The 17,092-nt window shown below is 46.0% G+C and overlaps 10 protein-coding genes across 10 annotated transcripts; 6 read left to right on the forward strand and 4 right to left on the reverse strand.

The window, feature by feature from the left end:
• Window positions 1-149: 149 nt before the first annotated feature.
• Window positions 150-673, forward strand: VTP01DRAFT_585 (uncharacterized protein; the record flags this gene model as incomplete). Its single annotated transcript, XM_069384685.1, has 4 exons — window positions 150-193; window positions 251-342; window positions 457-578; window positions 614-673. The coding sequence occupies 4 exons, from the start codon at window positions 150-152 to the stop codon at window positions 671-673; spliced, it is 318 nt and encodes a 105-aa protein (XP_069245005.1).
• A 459-nt stretch (window positions 674-1,132) lies between these two features.
• VTP01DRAFT_586 (uncharacterized protein) lies at window positions 1,133-1,506 on the reverse strand (the record flags this gene model as incomplete). Its single annotated transcript, XM_069384696.1, has 2 exons — window positions 1,133-1,346; window positions 1,409-1,506. 2 exons carry the CDS (start codon window positions 1,504-1,506, stop codon window positions 1,133-1,135), a joined length of 312 nt encoding a protein of 103 aa, XP_069245006.1.
• Window positions 1,507-2,560: 1,054 nt separating this feature from the next.
• On the forward strand, window positions 2,561-3,062 carry VTP01DRAFT_587 (uncharacterized protein; the record flags this gene model as incomplete). Its single annotated transcript, XM_069384707.1, has 2 exons — window positions 2,561-2,785; window positions 2,853-3,062. The coding sequence occupies 2 exons, from the start codon at window positions 2,561-2,563 to the stop codon at window positions 3,060-3,062; spliced, it is 435 nt and encodes a 144-aa protein (XP_069245007.1).
• A 291-nt stretch (window positions 3,063-3,353) lies between these two features.
• VTP01DRAFT_588 (uncharacterized protein) lies at window positions 3,354-3,898 on the forward strand (the record flags this gene model as incomplete). The annotated part of the gene is made up of 2 exons (XM_069384718.1): window positions 3,354-3,711; window positions 3,789-3,898. The coding sequence occupies 2 exons, from the start codon at window positions 3,354-3,356 to the stop codon at window positions 3,896-3,898; spliced, it is 468 nt and encodes a 155-aa protein (XP_069245008.1).
• A 476-nt stretch (window positions 3,899-4,374) lies between these two features.
• VTP01DRAFT_589 (uncharacterized protein) lies at window positions 4,375-6,345 on the reverse strand (the record flags this gene model as incomplete). The annotated part of the gene is made up of 9 exons (XM_069384729.1): window positions 4,375-4,395; window positions 4,458-4,643; window positions 4,715-4,861; window positions 4,934-5,066; window positions 5,138-5,747; window positions 5,803-5,871; window positions 5,941-6,084; window positions 6,143-6,164; window positions 6,232-6,345. The coding sequence occupies 9 exons, from the start codon at window positions 6,343-6,345 to the stop codon at window positions 4,375-4,377; spliced, it is 1,446 nt and encodes a 481-aa protein (XP_069245009.1).
• Window positions 6,346-7,316: 971 nt separating this feature from the next.
• Window positions 7,317-8,656, forward strand: VTP01DRAFT_590 (40S ribosomal protein RACK1; the record flags this gene model as incomplete). The annotated part of the gene is made up of 5 exons (XM_069384741.1): window positions 7,317-7,350; window positions 7,506-7,520; window positions 7,600-7,656; window positions 7,736-7,766; window positions 7,843-8,656. 5 exons carry the CDS (start codon window positions 7,317-7,319, stop codon window positions 8,654-8,656), a joined length of 951 nt encoding a protein of 316 aa, XP_069245010.1.
• A 147-nt stretch (window positions 8,657-8,803) lies between these two features.
• Window positions 8,804-9,894, reverse strand: VTP01DRAFT_591 (uncharacterized protein; the record flags this gene model as incomplete). Its single annotated transcript, XM_069384752.1, has 4 exons — window positions 8,804-9,419; window positions 9,477-9,636; window positions 9,698-9,823; window positions 9,885-9,894. The coding sequence occupies 4 exons, from the start codon at window positions 9,892-9,894 to the stop codon at window positions 8,804-8,806; spliced, it is 912 nt and encodes a 303-aa protein (XP_069245011.1).
• Window positions 9,895-11,783: 1,889 nt separating this feature from the next.
• Window positions 11,784-12,722, forward strand: VTP01DRAFT_592 (uncharacterized protein; the record flags this gene model as incomplete). The annotated part of the gene is made up of 1 exon (XM_069384763.1): window positions 11,784-12,722. One exon carries the CDS (start codon window positions 11,784-11,786, stop codon window positions 12,720-12,722), a length of 939 nt encoding a protein of 312 aa, XP_069245012.1.
• Window positions 12,723-13,393: 671 nt separating this feature from the next.
• Window positions 13,394-15,556, forward strand: VTP01DRAFT_593 (uncharacterized protein; the record flags this gene model as incomplete). Its single annotated transcript, XM_069384774.1, has 2 exons — window positions 13,394-13,415; window positions 13,482-15,556. The coding sequence occupies 2 exons, from the start codon at window positions 13,394-13,396 to the stop codon at window positions 15,554-15,556; spliced, it is 2,097 nt and encodes a 698-aa protein (XP_069245013.1).
• Window positions 15,557-15,570: 14 nt separating this feature from the next.
• On the reverse strand, window positions 15,571-17,075 carry VTP01DRAFT_594 (uncharacterized protein; the record flags this gene model as incomplete). The annotated part of the gene is made up of 4 exons (XM_069384785.1): window positions 15,571-15,681; window positions 15,800-15,893; window positions 15,955-16,352; window positions 16,419-17,075. The coding sequence occupies 4 exons, from the start codon at window positions 17,073-17,075 to the stop codon at window positions 15,571-15,573; spliced, it is 1,260 nt and encodes a 419-aa protein (XP_069245014.1).
• Window positions 17,076-17,092: the final 17 nt, after the last annotated feature.

Raw genomic sequence — 17,092 nt, forward strand, 5'->3', positions numbered from 1 at the left:
CATGCTCGCTGCAAGTTATTGTTAGCTCTTCAACATGCAAGGTTATAGAATACTCGCCTTAGCAAGCAATAACGTACGGTGCAAACCTCATCTTTGGCCTATGGACCGCAGATAATCTTTGAATTTACTGTCGCTCTCAACCCGTTGCAATGACGCTCGAAGGTCTTGTTGACGATGATGACGATGAAGACCTGTTTGAAGCCTGGTTCACCAGCCCCCGAAGCCGCTCGTTGTAGCAAGCTCTGAAAAGGCCAATGCTACATTTCTATGATACCCCGGATTATGCCGAGGAAGCCGCTAAGCATGCTAGCATGGCATCTAAAAGCGATACTATGGAGAAAGGTAAACTATACGTTTTCCTTATTGGGTACTTTTTATAACGATTTGAGCTTCTCCTCAGGTTTGGGTGCGTGAGGAACCATCCTCTCAATACCCGGATAAAATTGCTTCGTTCAGTCGATTTGACGATCGAAAAAAACACCGCATATCGAGTGCTAAAGGAAATGATAGAAAATGAATCAGTACTCAACAATGATACCATGAAGGACGGTGGAATCGATGAAGCCATACAAGAGCAGGTCAAGCATTTTACTGAGGCTATCATCATCGACAGCCTGCATTGGTCTTCGATCTCTTCCTCGAAAATAACAACGGCATCGACGACAGCTCTTAATATCTATTTCTGTATTGCTGCCCAATGTGTAGAATTAACAAGCTGTCGATGCACGAATATATCTACATAGTTCTCGTAGCTTTGATTGTGGCAAACAAATATACCTTTTTCAAGGCTTTTGCCTTGATTGCGCTGTTCCTGACTCACAACTGGTGCTTGAAAGTACATTAATATGCAGTCTGATCCATCTCGATGAATTACCCTGCATTGGACTGAGCCTCATTTGAGCAAAGATGTGTTAGACGGAAAATCATATAAAGAGATACGGGCAAATACGTCTTGATAAGCTCATCATTACGCATCATAATGGATGGGAATGGATGTTAGAAATAAAGAAGCAAACAATTCGACGGAATTTTGTTTAAGCGTACAGAATCGCTTTTTACTATATAACAAAAGGAAAAAAAGCAAATGAAAACAAATATACAATACAAAGAAGGGAGGAAAGAGGGCGGGTTGTCAATGACGGAGAAGGATAGAGTCAGGAAATCTATGCAAATCATAATGACAGATGCAAGTGGTAATGCCGGAGAGGTGGGGTATGGTGATAATTTTCGTTTTGTTTGGAGCGAATACTTTTTGGGATGCTTCGTTCAATGTTGAATGGCCACGAGAGAAGGAGGCACAAGCGCGTTCCGTCGACGCAGAGCATAAACAGGCAGTTCGACCGTTTCTCCATCAAAGTCGACCTTGATGATTAGACTCGGGTTTGATTTCACACAAGTGTCAATGTACACGGGTGAGAGCTGCGACGGTGTAAACAGCAGAGATTCATCCGTGGAATCCACGGAAGAGTGGTCAGTGGAGACAGAAGACCATGATGTCGATAGCATGTCCATGTTTTGCAAAGGTTTTTCCTTATGCGCGGTAAGACCAAGTTTCAAGCGAAGAAAGATTGAAGAGAGAGAGAGAGAACGGGCCAAGGGAAAATGAGAGAGAAGAGAGACGTGTGGGGGCGGTTTGTCCTTCCTTTTAAACGCACAGCGTGGTCGCACTAGCAGTGACTGCTTTGCGTTTGTCGTTTGTCACACCACTTGACTGGAAAACCTTGTTCTTGTTGGATACGATGATCAGCTCACATTTACGCAAATCTCGTATGATTTCATTGTGTCTTGTTTCTTTTCCATTTTTCGCCAGAGGTCGCGATCCTTTCCTGTCCGCTGCTCCGCTTTGGCAAAAACGCGGGTGTCTAATGAAAAAGGTAGGAAAAAAATTTTCCTCTCTTTTTTTATTTTTCCTGACGTTGCAAGAACGACCGGTCCGTTGCACAAGGTTGGGCGCTCACATGGCCCATGAATCACACGACTTTGGGAGCACCAGTGCGCACACGGACACGATTGGGCCTCCGGTGCAACGTTACACACAAAGCTTGAGTCCAGGGCAACAAATTTCTTTGACTGAAACATGTCCCATGATCATTGCTCTGCTCTTGAAAGAAACCTCCGGATACTCAGGTACAATGACACGTAATCCTTAACATTGACGATACTTGTCATGGTCATTTTAGGATTGCAACATCCGATATACACATGTGCATGGAACTTGTTCGGCAGCTGAGTGTCAGACTTGCGTCCGGAACGTAACGGAAAGCTCACCGACAGAAACGATCGATACCGAAAGCCTAGAAGATTATGAAACAATCGAGCGGGGAACCATTACTGAGCTTTTGTTTCGCGTTCTTCAAAGTTTTCTAGCTGTCAAAGACGATCTAGACTCTGGCTGTTTCTTTTATCAATTCCTTGCGTTTGTTTCTCGTCTTCTCTCTCTCTCTGTCTCTCTATTCCTTTCATTTTCTCAATCGGTGGCTGGCCACGTACACATACTCACATAGATCTCCATCACACGCATTGCATATAATTCACATTCATTTCTATCTTCATAATCATCATGATGCGCTCCATTGTGTTTCTTCTCTCTCTTTTCCTCCTGACGCTGGTCGATGCTTCAACAACCAAGGTCCTTGCCGACGCTGCTGTGCGGCGCAAGTCGCTGGCCGACCGGGCAAAGTACTGGGGAACAGCTACTTGGTTCGTTCCATCCGCTGTTGAAAACAGAAAGTCCATTGGAGCATGCTGGGAATACGAAAGTGACAGCGAATACATTGTAGCCATGGTAAACAAAGGTAGCGCTTTTGCAGAATGAATCTGTTACTGATAAAATCCCCCCCTTTAATGTACAGAATTCAAAGCAATACGGTGACTTGTCACGAAAGAGCGGCTGGTGCTTCAAGAAAATCCGCATCTACGGTAACGGCAAGCACGTTGATGCCATTGTTAAGGATGCCTGCCCTGAATGTGGCTACGGAGACCTCGATCTGACGCCTGCTGCTTTCAAGAAGCTCGCAGATTTGGACAAGGGTGTCCTCCGCATCTCCTGGCATGAGATTTAGCTGCCGAATAATTGCCTGCTTGTTGCAACAAGAGCAAGAATAATAAAATTAAGGCTCGATAGCAAACGTAACGCTCCGATTCCATGTTTGTATAATGATGCTTGCTCAGTTTCTAGTTGTGTCTCCTAAGTCTCCTGAATTCTCTTCGTGGATTGCACAAAACAGGACAAGGTTTCCAAACCCCTTTATAAAGCGCGGTCATCGTTGCCCAAGCAGTTCCAATCTTTGCCCGTGCTTTCTTCCTCTTTCCTCATATCGGCTTAAACACCCCTTTAGAGAGACGCTAACGAAATGAAGGCAAACGTCATGTTCTTGCTTGCATTATTTGGCCTGATGCTTGTGGCCCAGGCTAAGCCAATTGATATGGAAAAACGAGGCAAGGTTGGAGATATCGTCCAGGCACTCTTCGATGGTCTGAAAACCGGAAAGGCTACGTGGTTTCATCCGGTCACCGAGGGAGGCCCTGAAGGTGCCTGCGATGGTATTAAAGAGGACGACGATAGCAGCATTGTTGCGCTTAGTCTCGACTTGTTTGGAGACGAAGATGCTGTCAGCGACTTCTGCAAGAAGAAGGTGTGGATCAAGAACAAAAAGAATGGCAAGACAGTCAAGGCCACTATTACAGACGCATGCCCTGGTTGTAAGAAAAGTATGCATACTTCTACCTTATCCAAATACTATAGTCCATCTACGCATTATATGACTCATTCACAATCGACTATATAGATTCTTTGGACTTGACGCCGAAGGTCTTCGCTGCACTGGATGACCTCAACGTTGGAGTCCTGGATATCATCTGGTGTGTTATCGGCACTAAAGACTGCCCCGGAAAGTAATCCCTTGTCCATTACTGCTAGACTACCCTACCCATGTGTGTGTATACCTACTATCTAAAACTGGAGAGAGAAGCCTTTTTCTTTTTTTTTTTTTTTTTTTTTCCTCTCTCCAGGATACCTATTACTTTGTCGAAGTGTATGGAATTTCCCATAGTTTGTCTCTTTCCACTCCTTTCCTTTCCTTTTTTTCGCTTTCGTTTGAAAGAATATGATAAACCTATCTCTTGTTCCATATTGGTAATCGGTCGTGTCGTTGTGGAGAGAAAACCCCCTCCTGCTGTTCTTTCCCCTCCTTCGCTTAGCAGTTCCGTTCCCTGCTGCTGTCAGCCCCTGAAAAAGTACAAAGAAATTCTTGAGCCTATACTTTACTATAGACACCGAATTGCACACGGAGAAGATCAACACAGCGTATATTCAGGTATATAGGTACAAAATCAACGGATAGTATATATATATAGCGAGAAATAGAAAGCTATTCAACTTAGAATCGGCAAGAACTAGTTAAAGCAATCAACATCACTTGTTCCTGTAATTTCCATATTTACCAGCTGTTACTTACATTGCCCACTATGACACTCGGTAAATCGAAGATATCACGCTTGATAGTAAAACAGAAGGTGCAGGGGACGGGTTTCTGGTGCGGAGTCTTCAGGATGCAAGAATAGATGCAGGATTTGTCGGTATTATCAAATGCGTGCATGGAGAATTTTTCCCAGTACTCTACTGCCGACTGGTTGTCCATCAACTAAGAGAATACGTATGCGTGAAGATGTCAGCAAATACTTATTTGCATTCGCTCCAGTAATTCGATGTTACCTCGTAAATATATGTCTTTTTGTTAAGAAGCGTATCTTTTGACCACTGCGTCAAAAGCAAGAATTCCTTGCCGACCAAACATACTTCGCCAGTCCGACGCCAAACGACCGTCGGCGTACCGGAAAAGCTAATCAACTTCTCATATTCCTAGCAGACCCCGTTAAGTTTAGCAAACAGCTAATTTGCTTCCCCGTGTGTACGACCACTCTGCATAGTTACCAGTAAAGTCCGCTGTATACACTTTTCCATGAAAACTAAGTCTTCTTCTGTAAGGTTCATGATCAGCGCAAGGAAGGATGGCCGAAATAGCGCCAGCGCTCGGCTAATCCTCATTAGGTCCTCTCTACCCATCCTGCATTTACAGAGCGGAGAAGAAAAGTGTCATTGCCTGGAGACCCGTTTCGTATTTCGTTTCTGGCTTACTTTTCTCGAACGTATTGGATCAAGTAATGGAATCCTTCGGCGTAGTTAAATGGTTTGCGAACACTCATGTATACAGCTTCTGGTGTATGCGATTTACGCTTAGCATTTGCTTGTGTGCTGTTTCTCTTGAGGGCGGAAGGCGACGTGGCAGAGGAAGACGGGGAGGAGAGTGATCCGACGGGTGCTGGCGTGATATTGACGGTGGAAGGCGACTTTTCGTTTTCGCTGTTGCTTTGTGTGGGGCTGGCAGTGCTCTTGCTGGGATGATTAGCTAACGGGTTCGCACCAGGTGCAAAAGCGACTGAACTGAACATCGGGAACAGAGACGGATTTTGAGCAGCTGCAGCAGCTGCGGCTGCGGCTGCAGCGTACGTGGGTGCAGAAGTGGTGTTCGTAGCAGGAAAAGGGAACGCGTTCATATCCAAGCTGGACGTGGTCGTGTAGTTATTGGCGGTGTCACCGCCCAAAGATGTTGATAGGTCAAGAGGGTTCTGAAGCATGTTTCCTAAAAATCCATATTCCAATCCAGCGGTTTCTGATCCAAAGCCGAGATCCTGCAGTTCATTGAGCGAAAAGTTGAAGAATTGATTCGCATCGAGCAAGTTCGCCCCTAGATTTTGCATCAGCAAATGCTGTTAATATATTCGAGTCATCTGTGAAATTACCCATATTGGCTTGTGTTTGTTCTGGAACTGCTGCTGGATCCGTGCCGTTGGGAAATGATGTGGGAAAAACTTGGTCAAGTTGGAAAGTTTTAGCAACGGGTTTGAATTGAAGCCGGGTTGCTTGCGTAAAACACTTACGAGTTGGATCACTCTGGTCGGACGTACTCTGTTCGCTGCTCTGGTTGTCGACCGAGGTATCCTGCAGATACTTTGCTTTCTTTCTTACGGCATCAGTGCAAGTAGGCGCTAATCCTCGTTTTACACATCGTTGACAGGGCCGACCTACAATTCACGAAATAATCAGCTGCAGTTGTACCTTCTACCAAGGGCTACAACGTACTGTCGTCGCAGGTTAAATGAGCCTAGAAATTACAGGTATCGTTAGCCAAATGGAATGGAACAAATGTGCGTGCGATTGCATTGTCTCACCTTTTGACAATGCAAGCATGCTCTGGTGGCCTTCTTGCGTTTATTGCTTTCATTCTCGGCCGAGTCGAACTGCTGGTACTTTAACAAGTTATTGTATTGCTGGACGTCCTGCATATGAAAGCATAAACAAAGGGGAAGTTGCGGGGTAGAGGGCGTGGGCTGTGCGAGAATAAGAATCCCAAGTGCGCCAGCCGAATTTGGATTTTCATGACACAGCAACTGATCCTCCCCGCAGGTGCTCTCACATGCTTCAAAAGAGAACGGCAGCAACATCAAATGGATCTCCTTGATCCCGCCGTTCTTCCAGTTGCACCAAGCTCATTCATATGGTTAGCAACTAACCTTTTTCTTGAAATAATATATACGTCGTATATGAGCTTGGTAAAAATAGAGATGGGAAAATTGATATTACAACAGGTAATACTCAATTGCAGACTCCACATCATAATTTCACAATATGCTTTTGTAAGCTATGCAAGGAAGCTTTTTATTGATGAATAGGGAATGCTCTGGACCCTGTGATCTATGCCCTTGGTCAAAAACAACATTGCAAAACGGTTGACGCAAACATTTATATAGAAAGACAGTAATGATTATCTCAAAAGCAAAAACAAGGAGACGATCGAGAAATTCAAGCCAGGCAAAGCGGTGGATGGAAATATCTTGAAAGTTTTGATTTGACGTACTGTACATATACTGTTCTCTGCAAATTGTAACCTTCTATCACCTCCATAGCCCACTCTGATGCGAATACTCTCAGAAACCTATATTTGCCTTGAAGAGTGCGAAAAGTCATGTATGTAGTTGACATCCCAAAACCGCTTCTCCTCAAGCTCATATTGTAATTATATAGCTAGGCTTTAGATATGAGTAGTAAAACATCTTCTCGCATTTACTCTTTGTTGTAAGCCAAGGTTGAGGGTACGCTTTTAAGGAAACGATGGTTTTCATGATGCCTTTGTGGTCTAAAACGGAGCAGAAGCACGAATTAAATTTCAAAGCCCGCAGTCGCTTCGCGGGCCGCAGGCTGTAAAAGCTGTGGGAGACGGTAACCATGGAGCCTTCTCTTCATTTAGTATCTCAGTATGGACACCTTGACTCTTCGCGGCACCCTTGAAGGTGCGTATCAGCTTGGATGGAAGGATTGGAGATTGGATGGATGAATGGGAGCACGATTGTGTGGTTGAACAAATGGATGATGGATCAAACGGGTTGAAAATTTTGGATTACCAAATTTTGTACAAGTGGTGCTAACCAATGCAATTTTCGTGTAGGCCATGGCAACTGGGGTAAGCATCGCTCTCTGACAACCTTCGACGCTGCTTGTTGAAGAGTGGACAAAAACGTTGTTATAACACTGTTTTCTAGTCACTGCCATCGCCACCACCTCTGAGGCTCCCGACATGGTTTTGTCTGCTTCCCGTGGTATGTTTCGATAGCTTGCTTTGGAGTGGAATGAGCAACAATGTAATCGTGAATGCTGATAACTTTGAACTGTATACAGACAAGTCTGTCATTGTCTGGGCTCTCACCCGGTATGTTTTGATATACCAAGATGGATATATCTCGATTGCTAGGAATAGAAGAATTGACAAGAATGGCTGTATTTAGTGACGAGCTGAACTACGGTGTTCCCCGCAAGTCCTTGTTGGGCCACAACCACTTCGTTCAGGACCTTGCCATCTCTTCTGATGGTCAGTTTGCTCTTTCTGCCTCCTGGGACAAGACCCTCCGTCTCTGGGACCTCGCCACCGGCACCACCACCCGCCGCTTCGTCGGTCACACCAACGACGTTTTGTCCGTCTCCTTCTCTGCCGACAACCGTCAGATCGTCTCCGGCTCCCGTGACAAGACCATCAAGCTCTGGAACACCCTTGGTGAGTGCAAGTACCAGCTCACCGAAGATGGCCACAGCGACTGGGTCTCCTGCGTCCGCTTCTCTCCCAACCCAGCCAACCCTCTCATCGTCTCTGGTGGCTGGGATAAGATCGTCAAGGTCTGGGACTTGACCAAGCTCAAGCTTCGCACCAACTTCATTGGCCACAACGGCTACGTCAACACCGTCACCGTCTCCCCCGATGGTTCCCTCTGCGCTTCCGCTGGTAAGGACGGCGTTGTCATGCTTTGGGACTTGAACGACTCCAAGCACTTGTATTCCCTTGAAGCTGGTGATGTCGTCAACGCCCTCACCTTCTCTCCTAACCGATACTGGTTGGTTGCCGCTACCGCTTCCTCCATCAAGGTTTGGGACCTCGAGAACAAGTCCTTGGTCGATGAGCTCCGTCCTGAATTCAACATGGCCGGTCAACGCAAGGCTCGCGAGCCCGAGTGTGTTTCCATTGCCTGGAGCGCTGATGGCAGCACTTTGTTCTCTGGCTACACTGATAACCTCATCCGTGTCTGGCAGGTGTCCCGCACCCTATAAGGTGCTTCTTTCTGCCTCCTACCTTGTATAAAGAATAAAAGCAACATCCTGGCCCAAAGAGGAGAAAAAATTCAATAATGTCTGCTTTTGTGATGGAAATCTATTTGGTTATCAGTGTGTGATTCTACATGTATATGTACAGGTCGGTTACTTTAGTAATCGCATGACAGTTTCAAACATAAATACAGCGGAGGCATTAGTAGGGAAAGCGCGAAGGAACGATGGCAAGAAGCCGCGGTAAAAGCCTCTGAGGCCATCTTGCTTGTAGATATACTGCGCGACGGACAACGGTGTCGGGAATCGCTTTGGCTTAACATCAGGTTGTGTCATGTATCTGTTCTTGACAGCGTCTGAGGGGAACGCGCCGAGCCAGAACGCTGTTGCGCTCAGGCCTCCTGCGATAAATGTGACGCTGCCGTCAGACAACTCGAGTTTCTTTAGTTCGCGCGTAAATACGTCGTAGGATGCCCAAAAGACAAAGAACCAGCTTCGGAAGAGCATAGTGGGCAGGAGACCAGTCCAGAGACCAAACACGCCGTTGTTTCGTATGATTTGGGCGGCGCAGTTGATAGGACCACTGTAGACCTTTGTAGCGGCATCGTATTGGACCTGCAGTCTCGATTTGATCTGTTCGACCGGCGTGGCTACAAATGAAACTGTAATTCCACCCGCTAGACCGGCGAGTCCGTGCTGAAATACACTAAGTGGTTTATCCCCGTTCCACTTTTGTTGGATCATTCTCGCATTATGCAGCGTGCCCAACCTATTCACGTGTGAATATTGCAAACTTCTTGAATATGAGGGAAAACAAGCCGCTTACATGATACTATCCATGAACATCCAGCCAATCAAGGGTGGAGTAGCACCTTTGTAAAGCGCCCTGAAACCTTCCTGGCGTACTGTTTTGGCGAGGCAATCTAGTGGGCCCTTGAACCGTCCTTCCTCCTTGCCAGACGTCTGCAGACGAACTTTGATGGTATCTTTGACAAATTGTTAGGCAAATCATCTATATTGTATGCTATTCATCCCGAAACAACGTACCAAAAGGGTGCCCTACAGCCAGCTTCGTGATGCCTGAGGCGACGCCAGCAGCGAAACCTCGGAAACGATTATACAGCGATTGATCGTCGAGATTAGCGTTCGCTGTCGATAGCTGCTGCTTAGAGTCTTGCCAAACGATCAGAAATTATGGCGAATTGTCGAAAAAGTTTTCGTTCCTTCCTTTTACCTGCAGACATTAGGTCTAGCTGGAATAGACTGCTTCTTCAGACGCTTTAGCAACTTTAGATCCGGCGATAGATTGCAGTTTTCTCCGAACTGTCATCTTGTCGCTTGGATATGTATACAAGCTTCTATAAGCTCGTCTACTAGTAATTTTATAAGCAATAATCATCATTGTTGAACTATGAGGAAGTATATACTAGAAAGTTGTCCTAAGAAACGAATATATTGCTGTTAATATCATCATCAAATAATCCTTGGAATATTTACTTGCCTGTGTAACAGGTACCTGCCGATGGGTTTCTCTAAGAACAGGGCAGACAACTGTTGCTGTCAGGAGTCGTTTTGGCCCAACAAAACATCAGGAAGAAAAAGGCCGAAAATATAATAATTACAGGCACAGACTGTGCCAAACTTGTCCCTTCGCCTACAGGATCTCACTAATAGTGATAGAGATCTCACAAATAAGATTCGTTGCTGCTTTTGACTGCTCGTAGATCTTCATGACATTACACCACGAGACCAACATTATTAGGAACGCAAGCTGTTGTACTTCAAAGCAGATTGGTTTGCAATAACGAGATCTTGTATGGATTCTTACATTGCTTCCTTCTTCACGTATGCATACACAATGAAAACAGCACGGAACATAACCTCCGAGATGGATTTCCCTTCGTCTGGATATCAGACGGTGATCGCAATCATATGAAAACCATGCATTGCATGACACTTGTGTGTATGTTTGAGACGGAGCTGGCTCCAACATGCATCGCACAAAGATTGCCCAGGAAACCGGGGATAAATCTAAAATTGGTAAAATTCACATTTCTCTGACAAGCAGAGAGAGCAGGATGTGGCGTCCACTTTGGCTTTCCTTGCATGGTCCTACGTCATTCCACGCGACCGCTACATGATGAACAATGGATCCAGCGCTATTTATAGATATCGCCATTCCAGCTAGACCCTCGTGGATTGAAATCGTCGTTACTACTATGAGAAATCTAATGTCGGTAGATCTATCAGTTATGGGAAACGCTCCTACCAAGATATAGGAGGTATGCACATTTCGAAACCGCCATTGCCAAGAGTTCAATTCAAGATAATGTTTTCTGAGCTACATACACTGTTGTATGTTGAAGTGGAATAGAATACGTACCGTATTTACATTCCAAACGAGGCATCCGTCAAACTTGAGGGCATCAAATGAATAGCATGACTTTTAGAATACATCAATCTTGAGTTGTCACATGCTTGCTTTATGTGGATTCCTATTCGGTGTAACCATACTCCTTACGACCAACTACATACAATATCGACCGTATTCTAGAATTCTGGACATTACTACAATGTCTGTTCATTTCATTTCAAGCTGTTGCAATATGAATAATTTTTCTCAAAGATCACGCGTCTTTTTGGGGAGCAATTCCAATGTTCAATGGGCCATTTTCCAAGAGCCATTGTTTGGATTACGTAAAATGACATTCCTTTCATCATAAATTTGCGGCATAAGGTATATATTATTGCTACCGCGGTACTAGCCCCAATGGCGCCGAAGGCCGGCTTTTTGCTTTAATGGATAGGTTTCCGCGTCTGAGTGGATGCAGATAGTGCTTAGCATCAAGTGCTCGAGCACCGAATATGGATGCTCTAGCTAGTGAATGTAATGTAGTGTAGCATGCCTAAATCTGCGGGAACATCCGTTGCCAAGGAAGATAAGTGGCTTGCACCCGCTGGGAATCCCGATCATGGAAGGCCGGTGCAACCAGCAATAGCTATTCAACCTTGTGGACCACCGGGGCGAACGTTCCTTTGCTTTAACTTCCTTTTCCCGTTTTGTGCTCAACTCTCCACTCTTTTTCTCAGGCTGAGCCTTACGACTCCCTCCAGTCGAACATTTACTTGAGCCATGACCGGCGATGAGCAACAATCACAGCAACAACAGCAGCAGCAGCAACCACCAAGCGCACAACAGCCCACACCTTCAGCGTCGGCGCCACCACCGCCACAACAGCCCTTCCAACTTCGGAAAAAACGCGTAAAGATCGTAAGTGCGTGTGCAGAATGCAGACGCAAGAAAACGAAATGCAACGGCGAGCAGCCTTGTCGCAGCTGTGTAAGATCAAATGTAGAATGCGTGTACCCGGCGGCTCAAGGTCAGAGTGACGACAAGAGGAGTGCACAGAGCAAGGCAGCGTTGGAAGCAATAGAAGAGCGATTAAGAGCTATTGAGAATATGCTCCGTGCAATTTTGCAGTCGCAGCAAATGCCAAACCCGGCTGACTTGGATCCTGTCCTCGTCAATCAGTTTCTTAACAGCACTGCAAATAGACCCTCATCCTCTTCTTCTTCCTCGTCTATATCGTCGCCTCCGCTGGCAGTGCATCATCTGCAGCAGCAACAACAACAGCAGCAGTCGCACCTTCCTCAGCAGCAGCAGCAGCAATCATCTCAACAACAACAACAACAACCATTACCTCCTCACCCTCCTAACTCACCACCTCCATCTTTGCGTTACCCTCCTCATTCGCAGTATTATCCACCACCCTCCCATCCTGCGCCTCTGCAACGGTCGCCAGAACAAGACGTCCGACTTCCCTCCATCCGCAACTTGTCTGCTCCGTCTGTTTTCCATCCTCACCAGACCTCTTCTGACAGCTCCTCCCCCGCATTTGACGAACGTGAAATGCATCCCTATGGTCACGTAGGTCACTATGGCATGCAAGATTACTACAACTACCATGCCAGAACGCCATCCACCTCAGGCACACCTCCAGCTGGACCTCCACCTCCACCTATCTCTGAAGAGTCCAGCGCCTTCCAACCTATCCTCAAGCGCAAACGATGATTTATAGACTAGTTTATCTACGCTTAAATAATTATAGTTTTTTGTAATAACTGAGAAATCTGTGCTGTTTGCAGATGAACAGAATGTTGGACTTGCGTGAACTGAATTTCGTGGATGTCGGCGAAATGGAACAATGCGGCGTGTGAAACGTGACTGTGTGTGGACTATTGATGCATCTACTGTATTTTTTCAGTAGCGCGACATATATGACATACAAAGCTGAACGTTTTAAAGAATCCATTTAATTGTATACCGCTGTGAGAGACTCTTTTCTGATCTTATGCATGCTTAAAGCATAGCAGCACAATCAACGATGTAGTGTTTATGCTAAGAGGAGCGTTTATATCTGGAGGAATTAATGCACATTGGGAACTCATTAAGGAATTCTCAAGAGGCTGTCCTCACCGGATCGAAAATATCAGTTTAGATTGAAAAAGAATATGCGTAAGCTATAGACTTACCAATAGGATGCACATCACAGCACATATCGCGCATACCTTTAATTGGACAGGCCCGCAAGAAATGCCGATGATGTTCTGGTATCCAATCAGCTCGATGTTTGGGGGAAGCCACGAAACTGCGTACCTGAGCGGAGCACACAATTGTCTCGAAAATTTCTTTTATAAATCTGCGAAAGTTGCACTTTTTTCTCTCCCTTCTTTTGTCAAGCTATGCCGACTGCGTATTCTAAAGGTATGTTTCAGAGAAAACAAGTGTAAAACTATACTTCGAAGCTCACAATGTAATGTTCAACTTTAGATCGTCCGAACAAATATAGCCGTTCATCAAGCAAATCTGATCGGTACAGCCGCAGCGACGATCGCAATGACAGGGGCTCCAGGAAGCGAGATCGTGATCAGTACAAGGAAGAACATGTTGGCAATGAAGAAAAACAAGAACTTGAATCCAGGAAGGATCGTAAACAAGAGGAAGAGTCCCAGCAACCTAAAAAACGCAAGGTAGATGATGAGGAGGTTGCAGGCGAGCAAGAAGAACAAGAACAAGAAGAGCAAATTCCCGACCACCTGCGTCTCTCCAACTTCCGTATTTCATCCAGCACGGTAGAAAACCTTGAAGCTCGTGGCATTCGCTCCTTGTTTGAAATCCAGGCAGCAACATTTGATGCCATTTTTGATGGCAACGATGTTCTTGCTCGTGCACGTACCGGTACCGGCAAGACTTTAGCCTTTGCTTTGCCTGTCATCGAGAAGCTCGCACTTGACACCGAGTTCAACACGCGACGTGGACGTGCACCCCGTGTTTTGGTAATGTGCCCTACGAGAGATTTGGCCAAGCAAGTCTGCGGCGATTTCGAATCCGTCTCCGGCAACCGATTGAAGGCTCTTGCTATGTACGGCGGTGTGCCATACAAGGAACAAACCTCTGTACTGAGAGATGGTGTTGATGTCATTGTCGGTACTCCCGGTCGAGTTTTGGATCACATCAAGTTTGGCAACCTCAAGCTCCACAACATACGATTCATTATCCTTGACGAAGCAGATGAAATGTTGGATGCTCGTGGTTTTGAAGAAGATATGTTCAACGTCTTGAACCACATCAAGGAACAGAAATCAGAAAGCCGTGACTATCAGACATTGCTATTCTCTGCGACGGTTCCTGATTCTGTCATGACCACTATCAAACGTTTCATGAAGGAGGATTACAAGCGCATCGACTTGGTTGGCAACTCGTCCAACAGAACGAACCAAAACATTCGCCACATTGCTATGCCCACGTCGTATCTGGCACGCGCAGACATCATTGGTGACGTTGTCAATGTTTACGGTCGAAGTGGTTTGACGGTCATCTTTTGCGCTACCAAGGCCGATGCAAACGAACTCGGTACTCATGCAAAGTTGGATGCTGCTGTTCTACATGGTGATATTGCACAGCAATCACGTGAAGCAACCATGAAGGCTTTCCGAGAAGGAAAGTACAAATGTATTGTCTGCACTGACGTTATGGCTCGTGGTCTTGATATTCCTCAGGTTGACCTGGTTATCAACTGCCAGCCTCCTCTTGATACCGAGAGCTATGTCCACCGATCTGGTCGTACCGGTCGTGCTGGTCGCAAGGGTATCTGTGTCACTTTCTATAAGCCTCAAGAAGAAAGCATCCTCAAGGTTATCACTCGCAAGACTGGTGTAAAGTTTGAAATGATGGCAGCTCCCCGCCCTGAGGATATCATCAAGGCCGCTACCGAGGATGCCTTCAAGCAGATCGAAACAGTCAAGCAAGAAGTACTGCCCTTCTTTGCCGAATCTGCTGACAAGCTCATTGAGAAGCACGGTGCTAGAGATGCTGTCGCTGCAGTTCTGGCTCTAGTATCTGGATACCAAAATGGAATTCCCACCCGATCTTTGTTATCTGGCATGGAGAACCAGATCACCCTCTTCTTCCAAATCAGTCATGAAATTCAACACCCTGGATATGTCAAGAACATTATCAGCCGCGAATATCCCGAAATGACCGATTGCAAAGGTTGGCGGATGACTCGCGATATGAAGGGTGTCGTTTTCGATGCTCCCGCAAACCAAGTCGAAGTTCAAGAGGATGGCTCTGTCTGGCTCTGTGGTCGCCCGTTCAAGAAACAGCACAATGTTACTCTGTCCGCTCTCCAAGAACTGCCTGAATTGGCGGAAAGAAACGACCGCCAAGGTGGCAACGGCTATGGCCGGTTTGGAGGTAACGGTGGCGGCGGTTATGGTCGCAACGGTTACAGCCGCAACGGTGGCGGATATCAATCTGGCGGTCGCAACGGTTACGGCCGCAACAACGGAAACGGTGATCGCCAACGTAATGGATACCGCGGCCGAGGAAACGGACGTTATTAAACAAGTAAACAGCATTATCCTTTGTTCATTGTCATCATCTCTTGTCTCAGCATAGTGCAACATGTCCTCTCTTCCACATTAGATTTTTTTCTGTTCAATTTACATTTCTCTTCCCTTCCGTACTGCTACATTTATTGCGAATGTTAAAATTAAAAAAGAAGCATGATATCATCGTCATTCATGAGAATAATGGCATTGTCAAAGGTTAGACCAGCCTCTTGATTCCCACGAAAGCGTCGAAACATTGCTAGCGAAGCCGGCGTCTTCAAAGTGACCTTCCATATCTTCGTCTGCTGTAGCATAATAATTGTTGAGATCATTGCGTGATATTCGTCTCCTATCATGATACGAATGGTACATGAGGATTGTACTACTTGTAGTTCTACTTTCGGTCTCACCTTTTCCTTCTCTGCTCTTCGTTCTGGAGGATGGCCGCAGCCATGGTTTTTGCTGTGGATCGAGAGGAGGAAGAGGAGGAAGAGGAAGGAATAGCGCAAGACGGTTTTGGAGTTGATGGCGAGGTATTTACAGATGATACGTTGGTATTTGTATGGGAATAGGGAGGATCAATGACAATGCAGTCGTTATCGTCATCGTCGTTCTCGTCGTCGCGACGATCTTGTTCCTTTCGGTGGGTAACTTTTACTTGGTGCTTTGGATCATGTAATTCGTCGTCGTCGTTGTCGTCATCGCTGTATGCACCGGTGCATCCGGAAGCGTGCAGATTGATTTCGTGTGACCGATACCTACGAAAACATACGGGACAAGCAACATCTTCGGTGGGAACTGGTCCACTCTAAAAAAAAAGAAGAGTAATAGTTTACACAACCTCGTGGACCACCACCTTAAAGATGTATATTACCAGCGATCCAACTTGTTTTCCTTTGTATGCAGGTTTGCGGGCGTAAACTTTACGGGTAGGAACGGTGAGTGATTCCACAAACTGATCGAGATTTACGTTATTATGCTGTTCTTCAGGGCGAGTATCTTGATCTGCCTCCGCTTTGTGTGCTTTTCTCACGAAAACCGCTTTTTGTTTTCCTTTTGGACGTGATGCCGGCAGTGACGGTAGCGAAGAAGAAGGGGTCGGTGAAGGTGATCGGCACCTCGTAGGGGAGGATGGTGGCGACGAGTGTGGAAGTTGTGGAGAATGCGCTGGTGCTGTGGATGGTTCCTCTTTAATACACTGATCCATGTACACTGATATATCTTCAATGTAGAACGTTGAGTCGTCCGAAGGGCAAGGTGACGGATCTCTGACTTTTTCTTGCTTCACTTTACGAAAACTAATAGTTTCGAAGCCGTCACTATTTTCGCCACTGTCTCCACCACCACCGTCTTCGTCGCTGCTGTGAAAAGTCGAGGTTCGGTGCCTGTGTCGCTTTTGATTGCTCCATACGGCGCATTGCTTCTCGAACTGTTCAAACATTTTCTTCTGCTCTTCAATTTGCTGTTGCAAACTAAGCTCAATCGCCCTTTTCAGATCTTGCTCTTCCTGTTCTTCGAGACTGCACGTCATTGTCGACTGACTCGAGC

This window comes from Rhizomucor pusillus (assembly GCF_041956525.1).
Source record: "Rhizomucor pusillus strain CBS 183.67 unplaced genomic scaffold VTP01scaffold_1, whole genome shotgun sequence".
Classification (NCBI taxonomy): Eukaryota; Fungi; Mucoromycota; class Mucoromycetes; order Mucorales; family Lichtheimiaceae; genus Rhizomucor; species Rhizomucor pusillus.